The sequence below is a fragment of the Diadema setosum genome, chromosome 9 (assembly GCF_964275005.1).
Source record: "Diadema setosum chromosome 9, eeDiaSeto1, whole genome shotgun sequence".
Classification (NCBI taxonomy): Eukaryota; Metazoa; Echinodermata; class Echinoidea; order Diadematoida; family Diadematidae; genus Diadema; species Diadema setosum.
In genome coordinates this window covers 15,502,329-15,529,223 of record NC_092693.1, presented here as the reverse complement: position 1 = coordinate 15,529,223, position 26,895 = coordinate 15,502,329, and the positions used below count along the sequence as shown (strand labels likewise).

Below are 26,895 nucleotides of genomic sequence, written 5' to 3'. Positions count from 1 at the left end.
CAAAACCGATTTTCATCAAATAAACTTTTTTTTTCATTACAAAACCGATTTTCATCAAATAAACTTTTTTATTCCCCGTAGAATTGTATACTCTTTAACATTTCATAGATTGGTTTCTAAATATCTGGCAAAACATTGCAAGCTAAATCCTCACCTCAACCAGTACTGTACAGTCCCTTTAAGTCATTCCCTCATTTTTTTTCTAATAATATTTATTCACTCCCATTCAGATGATACCAAATCAGCAATTCAGTTTGGTATTATTGTACAACGTATAAAAGATTTCTTCACTTGGATATATATGTACAAATCAACAAAGGTAACGATAATTGAGACACACATTTCATTTTTCATTGTATCAAGTGGAATAAAAATAGTACAGCAAATTACCACCAACCCCCCCCCCAAATAAGAAGATTTAAGTATATTGTATCTAAAATCATCATTTCAGCAACATTCTCTTTGTCTGATTTACCCTGTACATTAAATCAAGTCTAAACACAGTGTTGAATTACATTTTGAATTTGATGTGGTACTGAACATCCTCAATATGATAAAAAGGTCCCACCTATACCACTGGATTCATGACATCAAGTGTGGCCTTACATTTCACATTGAGCATATCAAATAGTGTAAAAACAAAAACAAAACAAAAACAAAAAGTTTCATTTGCCAAAAGTGATACACTCATTTGCTCAAACCTGATACTACAGAGTACAAATAATTGGAATATATCAGTTCCTGACAAAGATCCTGTGATTATCTTGTTCATCTTATGAGTTTAAACATACAATTTCATTATTTCAAATTTTGGCACAAATTACATATTATTGTAACGACAACAAATGGAGCCGGGACTCGCTATGTTGGTTACGGGTGTTCTTTATTATTCGCAGGTTCTGATCATCAAACTGAACCCAAACCCTGAAAGATGTAAACATTATGTACAAGGGATAATGAGTACATTGTATTGTCATTGAATACATGAATGAATATTTGACATTAATATAGCATACACAGTCTTATAATTCAGATGTTTTCACTCTTATTCGTTATGCTTTGTTGCGTCATTGCATCGTTATACACTCTGTACCGACATTCATTAGCATAGTTTCTGCAACTTGTAATTGGCACATAGTCATTGATTATTGACATTTCAGCAATGAATGGTTAAATCCTGATATATTCATGCTATGCTCATTGAGTATTTGTTTCAACTGCATGATTATAGCTATTCCATTATGCTTCCATATTTACAATAGTAAATCTCTAATTCGCATTAGGTTTCTCTATACAGAGTTAAGTTTATGTCAGAAGTTCTGATACAAACTCCAATGTAAAAGCGTTTATATTGGCTTAACTGTAGCTCTACTGTTCTATAACAAGAGTGTTCCGTGTGAAAGCTCCTTGGTCGTAAATGTGTCAAGAATGCTCTCTCACTGACCAGAGAGGATTGAATGACCTTAGGTCCAAAGTCCGCTCACTAGGTTAAAGTGAATTTGCTCTGTTTTCTAGAATTTTGACGTCACAGTGTTTCTTGCTACAATGAATTGTTCTGCACTGCTCTTGAATTCATAAATGTATTGCTAACTAACTTGAGCAAGTAATCATATGCTAAATCAGAGTAATGCATTTAAAGCAGAATAATTAGCAAATGTAATTAACAGACATCACATAAAGAAGTTAGCATGATTGCAACTCAATCCACCAATAACAGATATTGATATCTCAGTGATCTCTCAAACAACTCAACATAATAAAGCAAGATTCAATTTGTTCAAAGAACCAACAGTATACATTCAATACCGGGCCTTATACCGTTAAACACTCCTATCATCTTCAATAGGCAAGATATGGAAATAGGGAAAGGAATTAGAGGAAGAATAAAGAAGAAGGAGAAGAAGGAGAGAGAGAGAGAGAGAGAGACAGGGGGGGGGGGGGTCTCCTAGTGCATACACCGATATGACTAGAATATTACACTCACAAGTGTTTACTCCACAATGTCGTCACACACACAATGTCACCAATCAAGATGTTGTGAAAGCAGCAATGAACATACATTTTCAAATTGTCAAGTCTATCTTTTAACCAGCTTTTCCAACAAGTTCTTCCTATTTGTCAACTCAACTTAACTCAACGTCCACTCACATAATGTAGGAGCTCGATAACCGATAAACAATGTCATATCAACCAATCTGAATCTGAGGCAGGTTTGAGCCATATATTTCAGAAGTCAGATATATATGAACGACAATGAAATCTCAGGATGTGCCCATGCACATTCGCATCACTCTGTTCAACATAACAGAGGATCCCTATTTCAACTCTATTTGAAATAGCAACAATGTTATCACTGATCTATAGCGCAAGTAGCAGCTCATAGATAATCCTAACACTATCTGGACAACATACTAGACTCGAACTAGACTTCACAGTTTAAGCTTGACAAAGAAGATAACTTACCCCTGCCGGAGACAAAGATAGCTGACTCCCGATCACTCGCTCTGCTTCACAATATCTTGCTGTTTCTTCGTTGTCAAAGATTCCAATATGAAGTGAGGAGAGGAAAACGTCGCTATTTATTGGGTTTAGGACCCTTCCCAAAGATATATTTTAACTTTAAATTCCAATCCACCGACGCACAGTTCTACGTCACTTTTACTGCCACTTTGTTTGGGTGGAGGGCTATGTCTGGCTATGAGGTCATAGCTTGACCCAAGGAGGGCAGAGAGTGGACATTATGCCCAAATTTGGCAAGTAAAAGTGGAGAATGTGACCGGAAGGATTGGACTTCCTGAATGACGCAGGGTGACTCATTTTCCAGAAAATGTATTTTTATGTTACTTTTTGTTTTGAATGTTTGATTCTCAGAAATCTTTCTTTCTCTTTGTTTTGACAAAAACCACAATGTTACATTCTCCCCTGCTTCATGTTGGCATCCCTGACAACATACCAATAAACATAATTATTTAATATCAATTAACTCAAATACTTAATTTCTACCCGAAAGTAGAGTAAGGAGTAGCAAGTGCGACTTGCTAACATCTGCGAGAATCTCCTCAGTGACGGTTGGCGGCGGCTTTCCCTGCAGCCTAGCCGAACGCCTCAGTGGTGGAGCTGACTCTGGTCCATCCTCTGGGCGCTCCCCTGCTTTTTCCAAAGCAGGGAGGTCGTCCTCCCTCATGATGACTGCTTCGCCGTCATCCGCCACAGGCACGATGTCGCTGTCACCTTGTCGATTGTCGTCCCTGTCGTTACTGGTGTCGTCATGATCGTTCTCGCCTCCTTCATGCTGCACCTGTGTAGCGTCGACTGTCGTTTCTGGTCCCGCTGTCAATTTCACATGGACTACCATCGGTGTGCTGTCGTCGCTCTCCTGTTGTGGCACATCAGGACTTTTAGCTACAGATGCCTCTGCCTCCGTTAGAACATCAGGTGCAATGTCGGGGACGAGTTGCCGACTGTCCAGGATGTTACGGCGGTGTATAGCCTTTCCCTCGTGTGCCTTATCACCATGTAGGGGAGCCACAATGTAGACATTGCCTGTCGGGTCTGGTCTAGCGACAACCTTGTAGGGGATGTCGCTCCAAACATCTTGGATCTTGTTTCTTCCCAACACTCGGTTCCTAAGGAAGACTCTGGCTCCTATACGCAGGCCCTCATCAGTCGCTTTGGCGTTCGCCCGTGCCTGTCGTCGTAGAGCTTGCTTCTCCGTCATCTTAGCAGCAGAATTGAAAGCAGTCTGCAAACGGTGGTGGTGTGAGGACAACCAGTCGTCTGCATCCTCATCTTGCTGCGTGGCTGCTCCTAACACATGGTCAATTGGTAGTGTTGGCTCCCGACCATAGAAAAGATAGAAGGGCGAATACCCTGTGCTAGAGTGCGGTGTACAGTTGTAAGAATACACAATCTCTGGCAGGAATTCAGTCCACTTCTTCTTCTGCTGTGGTTGGAGAGTGCGAAGACGATCGTGGAGCGTGCGATTGAATCGCTCACACTGACCATTACCTTCTGGGTGATATGGTGTTGTCCTGGTTTTCTGGATACCATAGAGGGCACAGAGTTCTCGGATGAGGTGACTTTCGAAGTTCCTTCCTTGATCACTGTGGATCCTCTTTGGCACCCCGAATCGGACAAACCAGTGATTGACAAGGAGCTTGGCCACAGTTGAGGCTTTCTGGTCCCGAGATGGTACAGCCTGGGTGAATTTAGTGAAGACGTCTGTCATCACCAGGACGCTCTCGATCTTCCCACTCGGCTCTAACGTGGTGAAGTCGATCGCCAGGATCTCGAGTGGCTTCTTGGCAATGAGCGCTCCCATTGTAGTCTTCACTCTGGGGTTACTGGACTTTGAGAGCAGGCACCTTTGACAGTTTTCACAGTATTTCTTGACGTCATCAGCCATGGAGGGCCAGTAGCATCTTTGACGGGCAAGAGCAGTTGTCTTCTCCGAGGCTGGATGTCCAACTTGGTCATGGACAGCCTGAAGCACCCGTCCTTTCAAGGTCTCTGGAACGAACAACTGGTAACATTCTGAATCAGCAATCAGGACTTTGCGATAAAGGATGTCATCTCTAACGGTAAGGCGATCCCACTCACGGAGAATCTTTCGGGCAGCTTTTGATTCGGCCATCAACTGCCGCGGTGAAGGTTGAACTTCTTTGGATTTGTAAGCCAAGACCTTAGAGAGAGTTGCGTCGCCATGTTGCATCCTTACAAGATCTTCCTTGGGGATGGACGGTAGGGTGAATGTTGAACCCACCTCCTTGTCAGGAACTTGATCATGACACTGCAACTCTGCCACCTCTTCGATTGTCGTTCTCAGTGCAGCCGGCAAAATGGTGCCTCTTTCCGTGATCGTGGTCTCAGGGCAGCATTCCATCTCTTCCAGTCTCCCACGTTGACGTCCATGGTCAGTCTTCCGGCTGAGAGAATCAGCATTGGTGTTGATCCTCCCTGGCCTGTACTTTATCTGGAACTGGAATTGAGCTAGTTCTGCCTGCCAGCGCATCTCTGTGGCCCCCAGCTTTGCAGTAGAGTTGAGGTAACTAAGTGGATTATTGTCCGTGTACACCGTAAAGCTAGCTCCAATCAGGTAGTCCCTAAATTTTTCGGTTACGGCCCACTTCAACGCCAGCAACTCCAGCTTCATTGAGCTGTAGTTCTGCATGTTCCTCTCATTCGGCCTCAATGCTCTACTTGCATATGCAATGACCACCTTCTTACCATCCTTCTGCTGGGACAGCACAGCTCCCAGTCCAAGATGGCTGGCATCTATCTCCAGGATGAACGGCTCCCTGAAGTCTGGATACCCCAGTATTGGTGCTGACGTCAAATGACGCTTCATGTCCTCCATTGCCTTAGAACAGTCCGCATTCCACGCCTCAGACAGTGGAGTCCTAGCCTTGACCTCTGCAGTCCTCTTTGACCTTTTCTTCTTTGATGTTGACCCCAGTAGGGCATGCAGGGGTGCCGCCACTTCAGCATACTTTGGTACAAAGCGCCGGTAGTAACTGCATAGACCAAGGAATCCACGAAGCTCAGTCTCAGTTTGAGGGGTGTTCCACTCCTGTACTGCTCTGACCTTCTCCGGATCGGGTGATATTCCTCCTGCAGAAACTACATGGCCCAGGTAACGCAGCTCCTTCTTGAAGAGGTTGCATTTCTCTGGCTTTACCTTGAGATTGAAGTCAGCCAGCCTCCCTAGCACCATGTCAAGACGTTGAAGGGTCTCCTCAAACGTTGATCCGAACACGAGGATGTCATCCATGTAGATGAGGACAGACTGGAAGTTCTGATCGCCGAATGCCAGGTCCATCAGCCGCATGAAGGTTGCAGGAGCATTGCAGAGTCCAAACGGCATTCGTAAGAACTCATACAAACCTCCTGTCCCCACTCGAAATGCTGTCTTCTCCCTGTCTTCTTTTGCCATGGGAACTTGGTGGAAGCCATGTGCCAAGTCTAGACTGCAGAAGTACTTAGCACCCTTCAGAGCATCCAGGGCTTCCTCGATGCGGGGGAGGGGATAGGCATCTCTATGAGTCTTGGCATTCAGGGACCTGTAGTCAATACAAAGTCGTAGCTTACCATCACGTTTCCGAACAAGAACCACTGCAGATGCATATGGACTCGATGACCTTTTGATGATGCCTTGCTTTAGGGACTTTTCAAGGTACTCCCTCACCTCGTTCCATTGATGTGGGGGAATCCTCCTGTGGGGTAGGCGTACGGGGCGGTCGTCATCGAGGATGATCTTGTGCTCCACCTTGTCGCAGTACCCAATGTCCATGTCATCTCTGCTAAACCTGTCAAAGTGCTTCTGGATTAGCTTTTCGACTGCCTGAAGCTGCTCTGGGGACGTCTTGATCTCCTCGTCTACCTCCATCCTCTCCATCATCTCCTTGATAGCTCCAGTCGAGGAGGGCGAACTGTATGCTTCCTCCAGACCAACAGTATGCTCTTCAGATGATGACTCTAGATTGCCTGGTGACAGCTCCAGCAGACCAACTGGCGTCCTAGGATGAAGATAGATGTCGCTGTTGCTGAAGTTTACCATCTGGACAGGAACTCTTCCTGAGGAGGGCACCCTTACGAGAGTAGGTAGGAGAACGAGTCCATTTGGTAGTGCTGAGGTATCCCTCTCCTCAACAACTGCGACACAAGGTTGTCTAGGCATATGCGTAGTGCAGTCTACCATAATACTACACCTTGCTGGTAGAAGAATGGGCTTCTTTCCACCAGACCGAACTTGATAACGTTTTTCCGTAGTCGTTTGGGGTTTCCGGGCCATCACCTCTTCATACAGGGCAAGGACATGGACCCATGCAGTTCCCTCACTGGACTCTGCTAGTGTCTGCTGAAACTGGCTCTCTGACGTGGACTTCAGTGCCTTGTTGACATCTCGAAGGACGTTAGATCCGATGACAGCAGGAACAAGCTTCTTACGCTCGGCCATGGGCGGGTGAACAGGATCACGCACCACGAGGAAACCCATCTCCGGAAACCTCTTTCCCATGACCTCCAGTGGCAACTCAACATAGCCGCGATAGGGAACTGCCAGACCTTGTGCACCTGTAATAGAGATGAACTCTGAAACGTCAACAATTTCTTCATGAGCGAGGTGCTCATTGAAGAAGGACTCTGTAATCGTAGACACCTGGGCACCAGTGTCCAGCAAACATCTGACGTCCTTCACCCCTGCGAGATCCACCGACACCTCCGGACAGCTTCCCACCGCCTTCTCGAAAACTGCTGAGCCATGACATTCCTTACCCACCGTTTGGCTCTCAACGGTGGGCCTTACTCTTTTGGCACCTCAGCTGGGGCTTGTGACGCCGGTTGCTTGGTGATAGCTTGACCCTCATTGGCCCGATTCAAGTCTGCCATCCTCTTCTTGCACTGACGTTGAATGTGGCCAGTCTTCCCACAGTAGTAACAGGTGATCCTTGGTCGGCTGGAACGTTCAGCAGTCAACGCCTCAATCTGACGTTGCTGCTTTTCCAGAAGGTCACCCTGCCTCTTCAGGATATCCAGGATGCTTGCCTTTTCGCTCGTCGAGGTCTCCTGCAAGGTGGCTGCCTTAGGTTTCCTCGACAGCCCAAACCAATTTAGGGCACGGTCTCGGAGTTCAAAGAAGTCGAGGTCGGGAGACTCGGTGTTCAGTCGTCTGAGCTCTCGCCGCAACCCCTCATCACAAACAGTCTCCGCCAGCCGTCCCTTTAGAGTTTCCGTCTTGCTGCCCTTGTAGGAGCTGTCCAGGAAGCATATGCGGTCATAGAGGGTCACCAGTTGGAGTGAGCATTCCAGCAGTCCCTCTGCTGGAGCCTGCTGGTAGCTGAAGAACTTCTGGAGTAGAACCGGAAGAGAGTCCCCACTCCCGAAGACCTTCTCCAGAGTAGCGAAGATCTCCTTCACGTCCTCGGCTACAGCATCACCACGACCAAGGATCTCCCTCCGGGCGTTCCCTCCTAGGTGATCACGGACGAAAGCAGCCTGCTCTGAAGTACCCAAGTTCCGGACAGCAAGCTGGCTTTTCATGTCTATGATCCAGTCCTGGACGGTTGGATCTCCTGGTTTCACCGGTTTCCCTTTGAAGACTTCCAGCCGCCTTCCTTGTGTCAAGAAGATGGGCTGGATGCCGGTAGTTGTGCTTGCTGAGGCTTGGTCCTTGGTGTCATCCCGTTCTCCCTCAAGCTTGGCTTCCAGCTCCGCCACCTTCTCCTTCAGGGCGTCAATCTCCGATTTCTCCATTTTCTCCAGCAAAGGGGCAGGTGGGTGAACAGTGATCTGCGAATCCTGTCCGTGACGCCAATTTTTTGTAACGACAACAAATGGAGCCGGGACTCGCTATGTTGGTTACGGGTGTTCTTTATTATTCGCAGGTTCTGATCATCAAACTGAACCCAAACCCTGAAAGATGTAAACATTATGTACAAGGGATAATGAGTACATTGTATTGTCATTGAATACATGAATGAATATTTGACATTAATATAGCATACACAGTCTTATAATTCAGATGTTTTCACTCTTATTCGTTATGCTTTGTTGCGTCATTGCATCGTTATACACTCTGTACCGACATTCATTAGCATAGTTTCTGCAACTTGTAATTGGCACATAGTCATTGATTATTGACATTTCAGCAATGAATGGTTAAATCCTGATATATTCATGCTATGCTCATTGAGTATTTGTTTCAACTGCATGATTATAGCTATTCCATTATGCTTCCATATTTACAATAGTAAATCTCTAATTCGCATTAGGTTTCTCTATACAGAGTTAAGTTTATGTCAGAAGTTCTGATACAAACTCCAATGTAAAAGCGTTTATATTGGCTTAACTGTAGCTCTACTGTTCTATAACAAGAGTGTTCCGTGTGAAAGCTCCTTGGTCGTAAATGTGTCAAGAATGCTCTCTCACTGACCAGAGAGGATTGAATGACCTTAGGTCCAAAGTCCGCTCACTAGGTTAAAGTGAATTTGCTCTGTTTTCTAGAATTTTGACGTCACAGTGTTTCTTGCTACAATGAATTGTTCTGCACTGCTCTTGAATTCATAAATGTATTGCTAACTAACTTGAGCAAGTAATCATATGCTAAATCAGAGTAATGCATTTAAAGCAGAATAATTAGCAAATGTAATTAACAGACATCACATAAAGAAGTTAGCATGATTGCAACTCAATCCACCAATAACAGATATTGATATCTCAGTGATCTCTCAAACAACTCAACATAATAAAGCAAGATTCAATTTGTTCAAAGAACCAACAGTATACATTCAATACCGGGCCTTATACCGTTAAACACTCCTATCATCTTCAATAGGCAAGATATGGAAATAGGGAAAGGAATTAGAGGAAGAATAAAGAAGAAGGAGAAGAAGGAGAGAGAGAGAGAGAGAGAGACAGGGGGGGGGGGTCTCCTAGTGCATACACCGATATGACTAGAATATTACACTCACAAGTGTTTACTCCACAATGTCGTCACACACACAATGTCACCAATCAAGATGTTGTGAAAGCAGCAATGAACATACATTTTCAAATTGTCAAGTCTATCTTTTAACCAGCTTTTCCAACAAGTTCTTCCTATTTGTCAACTCAACTTAACTCAACGTCCACTCACATAATGTAGGAGCTCGATAACCGATAAACAATGTCATATCAACCAATCTGAATCTGAGGCAGGTTTGAGCCATATATTTCAGAAGTCAGATATATATGAACGACAATGAAATCTCAGGATGTGCCCATGCACATTCGCATCACTCTGTTCAACATAACAGAGGATCCCTATTTCAACTCTATTTGAAATAGCAACAATGTTATCACTGATCTATAGCGCAAGTAGCAGCTCATAGATAATCCTAACACTATCTGGACAACATACTAGACTCGAACTAGACTTCACAGTTTAAGCTTGACAAAGAAGATAACTTACCCCTGCCGGAGACAAAGATAGCTGACTCCCGATCACTCGCTCTGCTTCACAATATCTTGCTGTTTCTTCGTTGTCAAAGATTCCAATATGAAGTGAGGAGAGGAAAACGTCGCTATTTATTGGGTTTAGGACCCTTCCCAAAGATATATTTTAACTTTAAATTCCAATCCACCGACGCACAGTTCTACGTCACTTTTACTGCCACTTTGTTTGGGTGGAGGGCTATGTCTGGCTATGAGGTCATAGCTTGACCCAAGGAGGGCAGAGAGTGGACATTATGCCCAAATTTGGCAAGTAAAAGTGGAGAATGTGACCGGAAGGATTGGACTTCCTGAATGACGCAGGGTGACTCATTTTCCAGAAAATGTATTTTTATGTTACTTTTTGTTTTGAATGTTTGATTCTCAGAAATCTTTCTTTCTCTTTGTTTTGACAAAAACCACAATGTTACATTATGTTGCACTCAACAGAAAATGTTACTGATGTTAGAGGTATGATTACTATTGGATGTATGATTTGTCCCAAAAAAAAAAAAAAAAAATGACAATGGGACCCTCCGCAATGATATCTTTAAAAATATAGAATCAATCTACAAATTCAGGGTATGAAACTATAACTCATTGCCCACATCTTACAGAAAACCCCATTCGGTTTGCTTCAGTGGTCAAAGAGAAATGAGGAATTTTGTAGAGGATGTCGGGAATCTCTTCCCTCCAAGTTCTGTCTAGTGTATTCACACACAAGATCGTCGAAGTGTTATATTTTAAGACCCTGAAGTAGCACTTAGACAGGTCAATCTGGGTGTTATCAATGCGAAAATCTGATTGTATTTTTCTTACATACTGCAGCATGTCCCCCCAAAAAATTACAATCAGATTTTCGAATTAATAACACCCAATATCATTGACCTGTCTAAGTGCTACTTCAGGGTCTTAAAATATAACATCTTAGCTCTATTTTGCAGAAAGCCCCATTCAATTTGGTTAAGCAGTCACAGAGAAATGTAGATTGTTGTAAAGCATGTCATGAGTCTGATTCTTCCAATTTTAGCAATTCAATGCTCTTGTGTGTTAATACAATAGACAGAACTTGGAGGGAAGAGATTCCCGACATCCTCTACAAAATTCCTCATTTCTCTGTGACCACTGAAGCAAATCAAATGGGGTATTCTGTAAGATGTGGGCAATGAGTTATAGTTTCATACCCTGAATTTGTATTTAGATTGATTCACTATTTTTAAAGATATCATTGCGGATGGTCCCGTTATAATTTTTGGGGGACATACTGTACACTTAATATTAGTTTGGTAGAGATTCAAACCCAAATGTTGTACAAGGTCATGAAACACGAATGCAAAGCTAGCTAATGAGAGGAAAATCCATCAGAACTTCAGGTCACACAAAACAAATGAATTTTTCTTGTCCAATATAGAATCATTCATCATATAGCAGCTTGGCCATGACACAACGGCATTTAAGATTGTCAAGTCTATCCCGAGATTTAAGATTGTAAATTTCCATGGGATGTTACTATGTGTTGTTTGTCACAGAATGGCAAGAGAGAAGCATGGAGACTAATCAGGTTTGAATAAAGACAGGAATAATTGCTCAGTTTGATGTTTTCTTTTTCATTAAACTCTCACAGGAGGAGAAGACGGGTCAAATAATCTTTTACATGAAGGGTGCCGACACAGTCATGAATTCTATCGTCCAGTACAACGACTGGCTTGAGGAAGAGGTACGTTTTACCCAAGTCTCATCATTTGTGTTTGTTATCCTTATCCTGTACAAGGATGTTTGATGCATGTCACCGAACTTTTCAACTGATAAGGCCCTTGATTTTAATTTAAATTTGTATTACAGTAGCAGTCAAAATTTTCTCCCTGTCTGCTCTGTGACTGGAGAGATGGTTTGAAGATCACAGATATGGTTTGTCACAGCACATTCCGTATTTTGAAATGGTAACGTTTCAAGAATCAATCACAGCACACATGGAACTTAGAATTGCTTGTCAGATATTCTTCGCTGCAAGATTTGCGGGATTTCTGTGACTTTGCTATGAAAAAGTCACAGTGAAACTTGAAAATCAGGGAATATTGAAAGATTTCCAGAGTGAAAAATGTAGACCCTTAGCCTGTCTGATAAATAGTCTGATAAATCGTTGAAGTGTTTTTGATAAATTTTAGAGGAAACCATGCGTGGATGCAGTATAAGTTTTGATAATTCCAATAGGTTTATTTGAAGAGTATGGTGAAGAAATTTATCATGATGGTATTCTCTATTGTCACAAGAAGAAGAGAATTTAGGCAGTAAGCTGCTGAAAACTGCTTGATATTCAATAATAGTGAGCCAGTGGAGTAAGGAGTCAAAAGGGGCATGAGCTTTTGATCCTAGCAGAATCTTCGTCAGAGGTCATTTTGCCTCTGACAAAGATTCTGCTAGGATCGTAAGCTCACGCCCCTTTTGACTCCAAGAAGGAATGAAGGCAACATTTTAATGAGAATTTTGTTCATCCACTTTTTTTCAGAGTGGCAATATGGCAAGAGAAGGCCTGAGAACACTGGTAGTTGGCAAGCGGACACTGACTGAGGAACAGTACACAGACTTTGAGGTTGGTCCTTCGTTGATTTCTTCTTTCCAAAATACCACAATGCAATTCAATGTTTGCTAATCAAGATTTGAAAGAAAGCTGTCAAATGTTATTCGCATTTAATGACGTCAATACTTTGCAGTTATCAGGTTTGCAGGTATTATACCATTTTGTATACGATTCACTGGTTTTGTTTTAGGTGATCATTTTATTATAAAGGAGATATGTTTGGCAAAAATACCCCTACTCATCTCTTTTCCCAAGCCATAGTCTGGGTATTACTTAAATTGTGTTATACCCTTCACATTTGATATGTGTGATATCAGGACTCCACACTACCTTATTCTTGTCTGATGGCCTGTTCGGGCCACTGAAACCCTTATATCTGTAATTTTGCCGGCCAATAATATATATGTAGTGGCCTGAAATGAAAGCAAAAGTTTCAATCGATTCTGAATCCTAGTTGCCCGATCGGGCCACCTAAAGATAAATTTGGTGGCCCAACACCAAATTTTAGTAGCCCTGTGCTACTGCTGATGTTGAACCCTGATTGTTTGTTTTGGCAGGTCACACATATTGTGATATCAAGTTAACATTAAAGTGTAGATGCCATTCAAAGCAAGCTGCTCTGTTCTTGTAATAACTCAAAATTGCTGAAATGTGGTTCACTACAGGGAAGACATAAAAAAAAAATCTTTACAAACTTAGCAGAATTCCTATGAGAAATTCTTACAAATAGCAGGCTAGAATATGGTCTAGAGTTAGTAATTCAACTGGCTGTCTAAACATCTTTTGTTTTCCTACTCATAGGAATTCACACATTACTTCAGTTTGTCTTCATCAAGAAAAACACTTGGAAGCAATTTTAGCCCAGAAGTTTTAATGTAAGTGATGCGTGTAAATGTTGTTCACATGAGAAAAATGTGAAATTACCCCTTGCGTCATTTCTCAACCACCCTGCTCTTTATAGAACCGATACACACAGGCAAAGCTGAGCATAGTGGACCGGCCAGTCAAGGTGGCAGCGGTGGTGGAGAGCATCGAGAGGGACCTGGAGCTGCTATGTCTGACGGGGGTGGAGGACAAACTCCAGCAGGACGTCAGACCGACCCTGGAGATGCTCCGGAATGCAGGCATCAAGGTACATCAGCTCTGGGATTACTACCGGTAGAATGATCAGATGATGACACCACCATGATTATGGGATGATGATGACAGGAGTGGTGATGGGGTGATGATGATAATGGTGATGGTGGTAGTGATGAGGATGGTGGTGGAATGGTGGTGGTGATGGCAATGATGATGATGATGGGGGTAGTTATGGTGTCGATGGTGATGATGGTGGGGAAAAAGGTGTTGATGGTGATGGTGATGACGATGGAGGTAAAGACGGTGTTTTCAGTGATGATGATGACTACTGAAATTGTGATGGCGTGAATTACGATGGTGATAATCGTGGTGGTTGTAATGATGGTAGTGATGATGGTGATTATGATGGAAGTAATAGTGGTGTTAACAGTCGTGATAATGGTAATAATGGTACTGGCAATGATCATGATGATGGTGTAAGTGGTGGTGATGATGATGGTGGTGGTAATGGTAATGGTGATGATGGTGATGGTAATTGTGATGGTGATGATAGTAATGAGGAGGAGAAGGAGGATAATGATGATAGTGGTGATTTGATGATGGTAACAAAAATATTTTCTACATCGATATCACAATACCATGCAGCCAAGTTTGCCTAGATGCTATGAAGTACCAGAGCAAGCACAGGTCATATTAATTTCAGTAGATTTTAAGCCCCTCATGTGGTGTCTCGTGTTATATTTTGGTTTCAATAAAAGGAAATCTAACAGAAATTATACCAAATATCTTTCACAAAGCTGTTTGTTGTTTTGAAGTTTTAGATGTGAATTCTATGAACCTGTATGATATTAGGAGCTTTATGTATTTTACTTTGTCTCAGGCAGCAAAACAAATTATTTTCTTGTCTGTTAAAGAACTTTGGTCACATGATGAAGTGCTATTCTAAAGAAAAAACAACTATTAATTCTTGAAACCATATCAACAAATTTGATCCTCAATCTGATGTGCTGTTGAAAAATCTTCCTTCTTGAAGATCTGGATGTTGACGGGTGACAAGCTGGAGACGGCATGCTGTATCGCCAAGAGCTCCAAGCTGGTGTCCACCCGGCAGGACATCTTCGTCTTCAAGAAAGTCAGCAACCGGTCGGAGGCCCACTCAGAGCTGAACTCCTTCCGGAGAAAGAGTGACTGTGCGCTGGTCATCATGGGGGAATCCCTGGAGGTGAGTGGAGTCTGAGGGAGGAGCGCTGTGGTCTAGTGGACCAGGCTTCGGACTCTAGAACTTGAGGACCCTGGGTTTGAATCCCGTCTGGTGCATACGTCCATGGTCAAGATGTTTTGTTCACTATGTCCCTTTTCCTCTGATGTGTAATGAATGGGCCTCTGTTTGGATAATGATAGAGGCAGGGTCCCTTTGAAAAATGAACCTTACATTGAACGAGCTACCCATGGCAAATAGGACCATACAAATGATGATGATGATGTTGATAGTGATGATTACAATAATGAGTGTTAACATCAGTGGTATAGTCATCATTATCATTACTAGCATCACTAGACACCTGATCTGAAAGAAGAGGTAGAGCATTACATAAGAATTACAGTAGATCAAGAGATGATTTTGTCTGAAATTTTCTGGTACCGACATTGACTGTGACTAGAAATAGGCAGGAGTGGGGTAATCAAAGATGGGCTGTGATTAGAACTACCTCACTGTATATGCCAAGAGTCAAGTGCATGCTGCAATTCTTGTCCATTTCAACAAAAAAAAAGTTCTTTCTTCTGCTTGACAGGTTTGCCTGAAGTTTTACGAGCATGAATTCATGGAGCTCGCTTGCCAGTGCCCGGCAGTGGTCGTGTGCCGGTGCTCGCCGACGCAGAAGGCAGACATCGTCAACCTCCTCAAGACTCACACCGGCAAGAGGACCTGCGCTATCGGTGAGGCCAGATCTAGATCCACATTTCCAGGAGAGTTTGAGATAAAGCAGATCATATTTATTTGTTCATATTAAGCTATCTGAAAGGTTATGTTAAACAAGAGCAGACATCTAGAAACTGTCTTCAAAGTGCATGCAATGATAACATATCATAATTCCTTTCATTGCAACTGATTGACAAATTGCCCTACATCGACGTAAATAAGCACTGAATTGATCAGTGTTTTAGTAGTAGCCATGGCTACTACTAAAACACTGATCAATTCAGTGCTTATTTACGTCGATGTAGGGCAATTTGTCAATCAGTTGCAATGAAAACATCTCGACGGAAGAACTTCATAAATTTGAATAACAAAGCAGTACCCGCTGCATGCTATAAGGATTAGAACCAACACTTGCTGTCGGGCGAAAGCTCAGTGGTCTAGTGGAGATGACGCCTGTCCGGTGATCAGGAGGTCGTGGGTTCGAATCCTGCTCGAGTATGTACGCCCATGATTTTTATCATGGCTACTACTAAAACACTGATCAATTCAGTGCTTATTTACGTCGATGTAGGGCAATTTGTCAATCAGTTCCATGAAAACATCTCGACGGAAGAACTTCATAAATTTGAATAACAAAGCAGTACCCGCTGCATGCTATAAGGATTAGAACCAACACTTGCTGTCGGGCGAAAGCTCGGTGGTCTAGTGGAGATGACGCCTGTCCGGTGATCAGGAGGTCGTGGGTTCGAATCCTGCTCGAGTATGTACGCCCATGATTTTTATCATGGCTACTACTAAAACACTGATCAATTCAGTGCTTATTTACGTCGATGTAGGGCAATTTGTCAATCAGTTGCAATGAAAACATCTCGACGGAAGAACTTCATAAATTTGAATAACAAAGCAGTACCCGCTGCATGCTATAAGGATTAGAACCAACACTTGCTGTCGGGCGAAAGCTCGGTGGTCTAGTGGAGATGACGCCTGTCCGGTGATCAGGAGGTCGTGGGTTCGAATCCTGCTCGAGTATGTACGCCCATGATTTTTTATCATGGCTACTACTAAAACACTGATCAATTCAGTGCTTATTTACGTCGATGTAGGGCAATTTGTCAATCAGTTGCAATGAAAACATCTCGACGGAAGAACTTCATAAATTTGAATAACAAAGCAGTACCCGCTGCATGCTATAAGGATTAGAACCAACACTTGCTGTCGGGCGAAAGCTCGGTGGTCTAGTGGAGATGACGCCTGTCCGGTGATCAGGAGGTCGTGGGTTCGAATCCTGCTCGAGTATGTACGCCCATGATTTTTTATCATGGCTACTACTAAAACACTGATCAATTCAGTGCTTATTTACGTCGATGTAGGGCAATTTGTCAATCAGTTGCAATGAAAACATCTCGACGGAAGAACTTCATAAATTTGCATAATTCCTTTATAATCTTGTGTTTTTTCTGTTTCCCCCTTTTTTTTGATGGATATTTGGATACACCTGTTATGCATTATCACTCGTGCTACAGATATATGAAGGTACATCCAAATGTGCCTTGTATTCCAGTTTGTTACCTCCAAGCAAATGCTTTTTTGTCATGCTCTTAAATGTGTGATATTTTCATAGCAACAAGTGAACAGTGGAAAAGATTATAAGACCATTGTAAATGAGTCAAACTGCAAACCGGATGGATGTAATCCATTCAAAAAAAGTTAAGTCTTTGTGACATGCATATGAGGACCTGTGTATGAGGAGGAAAAAAAAAAGCATTGAAAATTATCTGTAACAGAAAGTTGACCATATTGATTGTAAGACACTCTCATGTGTATAAAGCGTAATTTGTTTTCATTGTACTCTGTGTCTTTATCCGTTACCAAGGCGACGGAGGCAACGATGTCAGCATGATCCAGGCCGCCAATGCAGGAGTTGGTATCATCGGAAAGGTGAGCTTTGTTAGTCTCAGGAGCTATCCCTTAGTCGTGGCTCGTGTTAACCTATTAAAGTGACATTAACCCTCTCCATGCCACTTTAATTACCTGTCCACAGGTTTGTGCGTGACATGTATGCATACTGTAAAAACAAAGAATGTTCGTGTGCATTTTAATTTCGCTTATTTCGCGAGAGCCAAGATTCACGAAATTTAAATGCACATGAAAGTTCTTCTCTACACTATGCGCACTGAATGTTAGAGGCAACTCGCGAAAATTTCATGCTGCGAAAAAGGCCGTTGGCTCAAATTCGTGAAAATTTCATCTCGCGAAAATAGCGTGTTTTCAGTATTTAACTTGATGGTACAGAAAGGGTTAATAACATGGTATGACCTTTGCTTCTCTGTCTTGGGCTGAAAGTGAGGAGAATGATGATAGATTCTTTGGAGATTTTCCGCAGTGGTAGATGAGGTGGGTTTCACAGTACCCCATGCATTCTTTCTTGAATGTGAGGATGGTGAGAACTTGCTTATAGAAAGGCAAGACTGCGTACTTCACTGACTTTGCACATTCCAAAAAATGTCTGTACTATCTCAGGGTTTAAAGGTTAAGTTGAAAATCTTTGATATCACTCTTTGTGCAAATTCCAAGTGATTGAGAAGGCACTCTTTTCCAATTTCATTTTCATGTTTTTCTGGAAGTCTGATAGGTCAGTGATGGGAAGTCTAACTACAGAATGAAATTTGATTATTTGTAATATTACTGATGGCACAGCATTCAGCTTTATGAAACATGTTGCATGATTCATGTGTATCATGTGTAACTTATTTACTAATCATATTTATTTTGTAAAATGTGACAAATTATGGGGTTTCAGGTCAAAGTCAAGTGTTAAAAGTGCTGGTAAATGCATATCAAAGTGTACAGAATGCCATTCTCCATTCTGTGGTCTCCATTCTGTGGTCCTCATCCATCTGCTCATCTGTCTATCCATCCATCAACCCTTCCATCCATCCATCCATTTATGCATTAACCTAACCGTGTCTCCATCCATTCATTTATCTATCCACTTGCCATCTATACATTGTCGTTTCATCAACCTATCCATCCATCAACCCTTTCGTTATTGCGTGTATGCATCCACCTATCCATGCTCCCTTTCACTCATGTATCCATCCACTTTCCATCTAAAAATTGTCCATCCATCTATCCATCCATTCATGTATGCTTCCACCTATCCATGCTTCCAGCCATTCATTTATCCATCAACCCATCCATCCATATATGTAGCCGTCCATCTCCCCATTCATCCACTTAATCGTTTATTCGATCATTCATTTGTCCGTACTTACAACTCGCCCATCCATCATCTATCTATCTGTTCAACCATCTGCGCTCCCATCTTTCCATGCATCACCCATCTATCCATCCATTAATCTGCTCATCCTTTTCCATCACTCCCAGTCAGGAAGGTCAGCAGGCCTTCCTTGAGGCAGACTTTTCCATCTATACATTCCACCGTCTGTGCTTCCATCTTTCTGTGCATCATCCATTCATCTATCTGTCTATCCACAATCTGTTCCTCCTTTCATCCCTCTCCATCCGGAAGGGAAGCAGGTATCCCTTGCGGCAGACTTCTCCATCTATCCATTCCAACATCCATCCATCTATCTTTCCATGGTTCATCCATCCATCCATCTATTCACCCACTAACCTGCTCATTCTTTTTTTCCATCCTTCCTCATCAGGAAGGGAAGTAAGCTTCCCTTGCAGCTGATATTTCCATCTATCCATTCAACCTTCCATCCATCCATCTACCTATCCATCAACTGATCTGCTCATCCTTTTTTTATCTCTCCCCATCTGGAAGGGAAGCAGACCTCCTTTTGCCGCAGACTTCTTCATCTATTTATTCAATCATCCATCTTTCCACGCATTATCCATCCATCCATCTATTCATACAGTAATGTGCTCATCCTTTTTCCATTCCTCCCTGTCAGGGATTAATGATAGTAGCCCTCTCTTTGCAGCGGACTTCTCCATCTATCCATTCCACCATCCATCCATCCATTCATCCATCTGTCCATGCATCATCCATCCATTCATCTATCCATCCATCTATCTATCCATCTATCCCTCCACTAATCTGCTCATCCTTTCTCATCCCTCCCCGATCAGGAAGGGAAGCAGGCCTCCCTCGCGGCAGACTTCTCCCTCACCCAGTTCCGCTACCTGGGCAGACTTCTGATGGTGCACGGGAGGAATAACTACAAGCGCTCCGCTTCCCTCAGCCACTTCGTCATGCACCGAGGCCTCATCATATCCACCATGCAGGCCGTCTTCTCCTCTCTCTTCTACTTCTCGTCTGTCGCCCTCTACCAGGGCGTGCTCTCTGTTGGGTAAGTGTTCTTTCACCTTGTTGTATTTCTCTATTTCTTTCTTGCTTTCTTTCAGCTTTCTTTTATTTTTCCTTTTTGCATGAGGTATGCTCTTCCCCTTATCATCTAGTTTACCTGTACAGTATGTCCCAAAGAAATTACAATCAGATTTTTGCATTAATAACTAACAAAATGATTAAACAATATGAATGGTATTTCAGGGAATGAAACTACTGTAAAACGAGGAATGTTCGGATGCATTTTAATGTCATGAATTTCACGAGGGCCAAGATTCGCGAAATTAGAATGCACCCAAAAGTTCTTGTCCACACTATATGCATTGAATGCCAGTGGCAGTTCGCGAAAATTTTGTGCCACAAAAAAGGCCGTCAGCTCCAATTCGCGAAAATTTCATGCTGCAAATATATCATGTTTTACAGAATAACTTCTTACCTACATTTTGCAGAAAACCCTATTCAATTTGGTTAAGTGGTCACAGAGAATTGCGGATCATTGTACAGCATGACACAGATCCATTTCTTCCAAGATCAGCACTTGGATGCTGTTTGAACTGTGAACACAATGGAGCGAACTTGGAGGGAAGGGATTCCTGACATGCTCTACAAAGATCCTCATTTCTCTTTGACCACTGAAGCAAAGCGGATTGGGTTATCTGTAGGATGTGGGTAATAAGTTATAGTTTCATACGCTGAAATTGTATTTGGATTGATTCACTATTTGTAAACTTATTGTTGCGGAGGGTCCTGTAATTGTTTGGGGGACATACAGTATTGTCGTGTCCTCCTTTCTTTTCATTTCTTTTTTATTTCTAAGTATTCTATGATATCTCAACTTTATCTTCTATCCTTCTTTGCTGGGATATGCTCCTTGTAGAGTAAGATTTTTTTTTTCCTTTTTTCTTTCTTGTTATGTGTCATTGCTGTATTTGGAGTCTGTCTGTCTATGTCTTGTTCCTCAAGGCTGCTGTCTGTTGGATATAGTTTTTTTCCTTTCTTTCTTTCAATATCAAATCTCACCATTTAATTTCCTGTCTGTTGCGGATCACACTGTCTTCAGAGTGGGTAGAGTGATTATGAATGTGAAAGCAGAAATTTTCATGCAAGTTGTTCAATCTTGGGTGAGATGTATCGTGCATGTTTTTAATTTCCTGCCGCGACATGGCGTTCAAAGGCATTATGTACCATTTGCAGATGAAACAAAGACCTGGCTTTAGTGCTTCAAAATAGTAAAATGTGAGTTAGTGATAGAAACAAACAAAATGTAAAAGTGTTAATCAGTATTATTAATGTTAAGTATTAAATGAACATAACATGAACAGTAGTTCTATAACTTAACAAAATTGTTTCTAGAATAAACTCTCTACAGTTATGGTTTATTGAGAAAAATGTTGATATCTCCTTATATTTTAGAATTTATTGCAAAATGTTTATATGTTAGGATGTTTTGTGATACAACTGACCTACACATATGCATTAAATGTGATAATTCAAACATTTTTAAAATCACTGCTCCCAATGGTAAACAATACCTTTAACAGCTTTGGTAGCAAATACTATGGTTAAAGGTACCTGGTCTTTGTTACAACAACAAAGAGATGAAAAATACAAAATAATATTACATATTGCAAGAAAAAAATTTGCACGGCTGTATTTTGGTCTTAGTTTCATGTCAACAGATAAAACACTAAAACTTTCTTTGCCCATTTTGATGTCACGAAGAGACCCCTACCTTTGAGTTCTGCCATATTCTGTGGATTCATGAGGTATTTCCCAGCTGTCAGCAGGTGAAGAAATTTTATATCACATTAAATGACAATTGAAGACTGCTATTTCTACAAGAGGAGCTATTGTTTTAATGTTTCCTTTTGGTGAGTTCTGTAGACTTTGAAATGGGTATCATTGTAAGACCTAATACAGATGTCCCCTTGTGTCTTTACTCCATACACAGTTACGTGACAGCGTACACCATGTTTCCAGTATTTCTGCTCGTCCTGGACCAAGACGTTCCACCGGAAACAGCGATGCGATATCCTGAGCTCTACAAAGACTTACAAAAGGTGGGTCCCTTCGGTTCTTTCACTGACGGATCCAAACTCGGCCCCAAGGGATGCTTGAATATATTCCAGTGAGGCTGTGTATGGGCAACCAGGTTAGATTTGTTGAGGGAGGTTATTGAAGCTGACCTGATGTAAGGCAGGGCTAGCTGCACACTAACCCATACTGATTCCCCTGTCTGTCAGACCATTAGGTACTCACTTTTTCTACTTTTTACTAATCCATTCTTGAAAAAGTTACTGGTCCAAAAGTTATTTTACTGGTCAAGGATCGTCGGACTAGTGCCAATGTGCAGCGTTGTGTAAGGCTATCATTACGCACCATTCTTTTTTATTTTCATGCATAAAATATGGTATTGTCATGCAAACATTATGTAAAATGCTTTGCACCTTGCAAACATTTTGGTAGAAGGAAATTAGGAAGGGATAGATGTCAGAGTTATAGGCTGAGCACTGTATTTCAGCATAACAAACTTTCACTTATTGTATATGCCATACGTGTTGCGGGCTTTTCATTATGCAAATTTCAAAACATGCGTAAATGTTATCTTTTATCCGAACATGACATCCACGTGTACATTTCTCTGTCCATTGCTGTACTCCCATGTTTGTGAATTTGACCACTTGTGAAATTTGATGGAAAGTTCCGCTTGGCAAATAAAATTCGACTCACTAAATATATATGGTAGCTACGGTATTTCTGTGTGGCACAAAATTGTGTAGATATTGGACGAATAAACTTTCAGGAATGTTTGTGTATTCATCTAAAGATGAGAGAGTAATACTCCTTTTGACTTGCATAAAAAAAACAAAAACACTAATCTGTTCCTCTTTCACTATTCTTTGTGATGTAATGATTAAAGGGTGTGTACAGTTCTGGTCGAGGTGAGGATTTAGCTTTTAACATTTTGCGAGATATTCAGAAACCACTCTGTGAGATGTCAAAGGGCATGCAATTCTAAGGGGCATCAAAAGTTTATTTGATGAAAATCGGTTTTGAAATGACTGAGATATCGAAAAACAATGTGAAACAAAGAGATCCTAATAAAAGGCCTGGCCTGTCGCCTTTTATTATTATAATTTTTTTGGATATCTCAGCCATTTGAAAACCGATTTTCATCAAATAAATGTTGAATCCATCTTAAAATTACATGCTCTTTCATATTTCATAAGAGGTTTCTCATTATCTCACTTAGGAATGTTCAAAAAATGAATCCCCACCTCAACCAGTACTGTACAGTCCCTTTAAATGCACAGCCAGATATTTTGTGGCTAAATTCTCCTAAATTCTCACCTTCCCCCTTGCGGCAGGGCCGAGAGCTGTCGTACAAGATGTTCTTCATCTGGATCCTGATCAGTGTGTATCAGGGCGGCATCATCATGTACGGCGCCCTCTGGCTGTTCGAGGGCGAGTTCCTGCACATCATCTCCATCACCTTCACGGCGCTCATCATCACCGAGCTGCTCATGGTGGCGCTGACCATTCGGACGTGGCACTGGACGATGGTCATCTCGGAGATCCTCAGCATCATCGTCTACATCGCCTCCATGTTCATCTTCACATCCTACTTTGGTTTGTTGAAGCATACTATGGCTTGTCTCTGCAAAGGGACGCAACTTTTTTTTTATTTCGAGGGGAATTTTACAACTTAGACTGAAAAGAATGAGTAAAAGTTTGCAAGCACAACTGTAACAATTTTATCAAACTAGCTTTGAAATAAGGAAGTTATGAAATTTTAAAGATTCACTAATTTCTACCTAACAGTGACCTGATGATATCATCACCTCACAATTTTTTTTTTTTTTTTTTTTTTTTTGGTAGTTCGTATACAAAAACTAGAAATGTCGCTACGGCGACTGGTGTATGCCTCCGCCATAATGCATGGTTCTCCTGATAGGTCTATAGTACAATGTCTTGACAATGTGTGATGACAGTTTCACACAATTGGCAAAATATTAAAATGACAGGTTTGCCACAAATGTGCTGAATGTTCACTTTCCTAGAACTAGGTTCAATTGGATGAATGATTAAAATGTCAAGAGTGCAGGTATTTGGGGGAACTGATGATTTTCACTTGACTTTTGACCCTTTTACAAGTTTATGCATTGAGTAATTTTTAAGGTATTGAGAAAAAGTATAATTTCAGTATCAAATGGTAAAATAGTATTATCGAAACCTGGCCTTTGACCTTTGACCCCACAGTTCCAAAGAGAATCACTGTTAGGTAGAACATGCAAAAATATGTAAGTTTCATGATAATACCTTGAGTTAATTTTGAGATATGGAGGAAAAAGTGCAATTTAGTACTTTCACTTGACCTTTGACCTTTTGACCTTTGACCTTTTGGCGAGAAACTTCCCACAGAATATATATTGGGTTATACATGCATACATCAAGTTTTTAAAAAATCCTTCAGGCATTGCATAAATATAAGGAAAGTAGTGATATTTTGAGGAGTTGACCTTGACCTTTGACCCCTGACCTTTGACCCATGACCCCCCAACTTCCCTAGATAATCACTACCCATCGGTACAAGCATATATACTAAGTTCCATGAAGATACCTTGAACCATTTGCGAGATATGGAGAAAAACATGAAATTTCAATTTTTTTCACAAAATAACCTGTGACCTTTGACCTTTGACCCTGTGACCCTAAAATCCACACAAAATATTATCCCCCAAGGATATACCCTCATACCAAGTTTGATGCAAAACCACCACACGGTTCTTGAGATATCAACAAAAACAAAACGGGACGTACGGACGGACGGATGGACGACCCGAAAACATAATGCCTCCGTCCACTTCGTTGGCGGAGGCATAAAAAAAAAATTGCAAAAATACAATTCTTCTGCTATGAAAGTGTAGACATAATGTTATACCTGGCTGAATAACTTCAGAATAATGATCGGTTTAAAATGTAAAGAGGATTTTAAATTGGGTCATAATTGGATGTGAAGAAAAAAAGAATGAAATTTGAAGATATTTAGTACTAACTACATGGCTAGTTGAGAGGCGATGACATCATCAACTCACTTTCTGAGTATTCACATTGCTGTTCAAGAACTGTGTAATGAAAATTCTGATGTTGTCATGTACAATTTCATCCTCCAGATCGTGACTTCATCACGACGTGGGCGTTTTGGTGGAAGGTCATCGTCATCACGCTGGTCAGCAACGTGCCTCTCTACATCCTCAAGTTCTTGAGACGTCGATTCAGCCCCCCGAGCTACTCCAAGCTCTCCGAGTAGAGCTAAACCCCCGGCCCTGTGCATCTCTTCTTCTCTACAGCTCAAATATGTGCAAAGTGAAACACTTCTTTGTGAAATAAGCAAAAGTTTAATTATATGTTTGAAGATTTTAAAATTGAAATGTCTGTGGGGACAAAACACATTCATTGTGCCCAGGAGGCTTGATTTCCTTGCTTGAAGTGGATTTGACCATTGGGCAAAGTTTGAGAGTGCTCCAAATTCTTTAATAATTGATAATTTAATCTTTCTTTTTTTTTGAGGGGGGGGGGGTTATTATTTAACATTACCAAGCTTTGGAGCATTGTAGAGTGAAACATCTGTAATATACGAGGTGTAAGAATCATCTCTCTACTTCTGGCAGGCAATCATGTCAGTTTGAAAAGTCAGAAAAGTGCTGTGCAGCTCCCTAAATGATGTTTGTTGTTGCTTTCTTTTGTTGTCGTTACACAGTATGCAGTTTATTTTCTGAGAATTCAAAAGTTTGTATTTCACGCTGGAAGCATGTTCAGCTTGAAGGTACACGTGTAGTTTGCTGGTAACGCCACATTTTGGCCCCGCCATGTTAACTTCGGCAAACTGAAAATGAGCTGATTTTTCTGTAGAGTCTAACTGAGAGGCAGGAACTCTCACATCTGCTTCTGTCAATCCCAACAGCAGTTCGTGGGTCTCGATGTGACTCTGGGATTACTTAAATAAACATGTGGGTGGGTGAAGTAGGTATCATTCTCGCCTTGCCACGTTAACGGAATTAACTAATAGCGTGCAAGCAGCATAGTCAAAGATGGGTCTTGTGTTGGCAGAGTATCAAGTGATCTTAAAGCTACTATCACAGGTTGATGACTCTGTGTGTGAAACTATCTCTATACTGTTGACTTCTGCCCGATATTCTTAGACAATTCCTGCATCAGATCACACCAGATTTTACAACTTGGGTAGGAGATGTCTCGTAGAATATGCATGTCCCACAATTCAGACCAGTCATTTCATTGCAGTCTGACCCCTTAAAGTGTCACTTTCACATGATACATGGCGATCCTGTCATTAGTCGTAAAATGGTGCATGGAATTACCTTACAGGAACGAGGAGTTAGCGCCAAAAGTGAGTAAGGGCAGGGACATTTGTTCATTTGCCCTTTGTCATTTACCACTGCAGAGTTTTGTCATAATTTATATGAGTTGTCCATGCAAAAATTCTTTACCACACATGCACATACAAACTGGCCTCTGTTTGCGCGTGTTCCACAGTCAGTTTAGAGTTACTTACCCTTTCTCAGCCTCAACATTCAAGTTCCACAAGGATGCATGCAAAGCCGTGACTCCTCTCCAACCACGGCATCCTAAAAATAGCCGCTTGTTAATTCCGTCGCACCCCACTGTCAACCGGCCACACGATCCTTTTTGGCAGCCAAATGTGTGCATTGGAAAAAACATGTGCCGGAGTGACATTGCGTGAATAGTGTGTCACCCTTCGAGTCAACTCTCGTGCTCAGGTAGTCACCTGTTCATGACAGCAGCTTCTGTGGCAGTGACCCTGAAGTATATCAAGTAAAGGTGTGGATCACATCCATTCAGTGCAGTGGAGTTTTAGAATGCACACCATAACAGCGAGGCAGAATGTGATATATATATATATATATATATATATATATATATATATATATATATATATATGAACTATCTGGCAGAACGTGTAGAGAGAATCCTGCAGTTTTATTGGTTGAG

At 41.7% G+C, this 26,895-nt stretch overlaps 1 protein-coding gene across 1 annotated transcript in view; it reads left to right on the top strand.

Moving 5' to 3' along the window:
- LOC140232491 (probable phospholipid-transporting ATPase IIB) overlaps positions 1-25,174 on the top strand; it is a 59,121-nt gene extending 33,947 nt beyond the window's left edge. The window contains exons 14-23 of the mRNA XM_072312585.1: positions 11,591-11,683; positions 12,473-12,556; positions 13,506-13,676; positions 14,658-14,846; positions 15,418-15,562; positions 17,419-17,483; positions 19,647-19,867; positions 21,815-21,923; positions 23,232-23,493; positions 25,038-25,174. Of these exons, the coding sequence (XP_072168686.1) occupies positions 11,591-11,683; positions 12,473-12,556; positions 13,506-13,676; positions 14,658-14,846; positions 15,418-15,562; positions 17,419-17,483; positions 19,647-19,867; positions 21,815-21,923; positions 23,232-23,493; positions 25,038-25,174 (1,476 nt within the window). The remainder of the gene's footprint in view (positions 1-11,590; positions 11,684-12,472; positions 12,557-13,505; positions 13,677-14,657; positions 14,847-15,417; positions 15,563-17,418; positions 17,484-19,646; positions 19,868-21,814; positions 21,924-23,231; positions 23,494-25,037) is intronic.
- Positions 25,175-26,895: the final 1,721 nt, after the last annotated feature.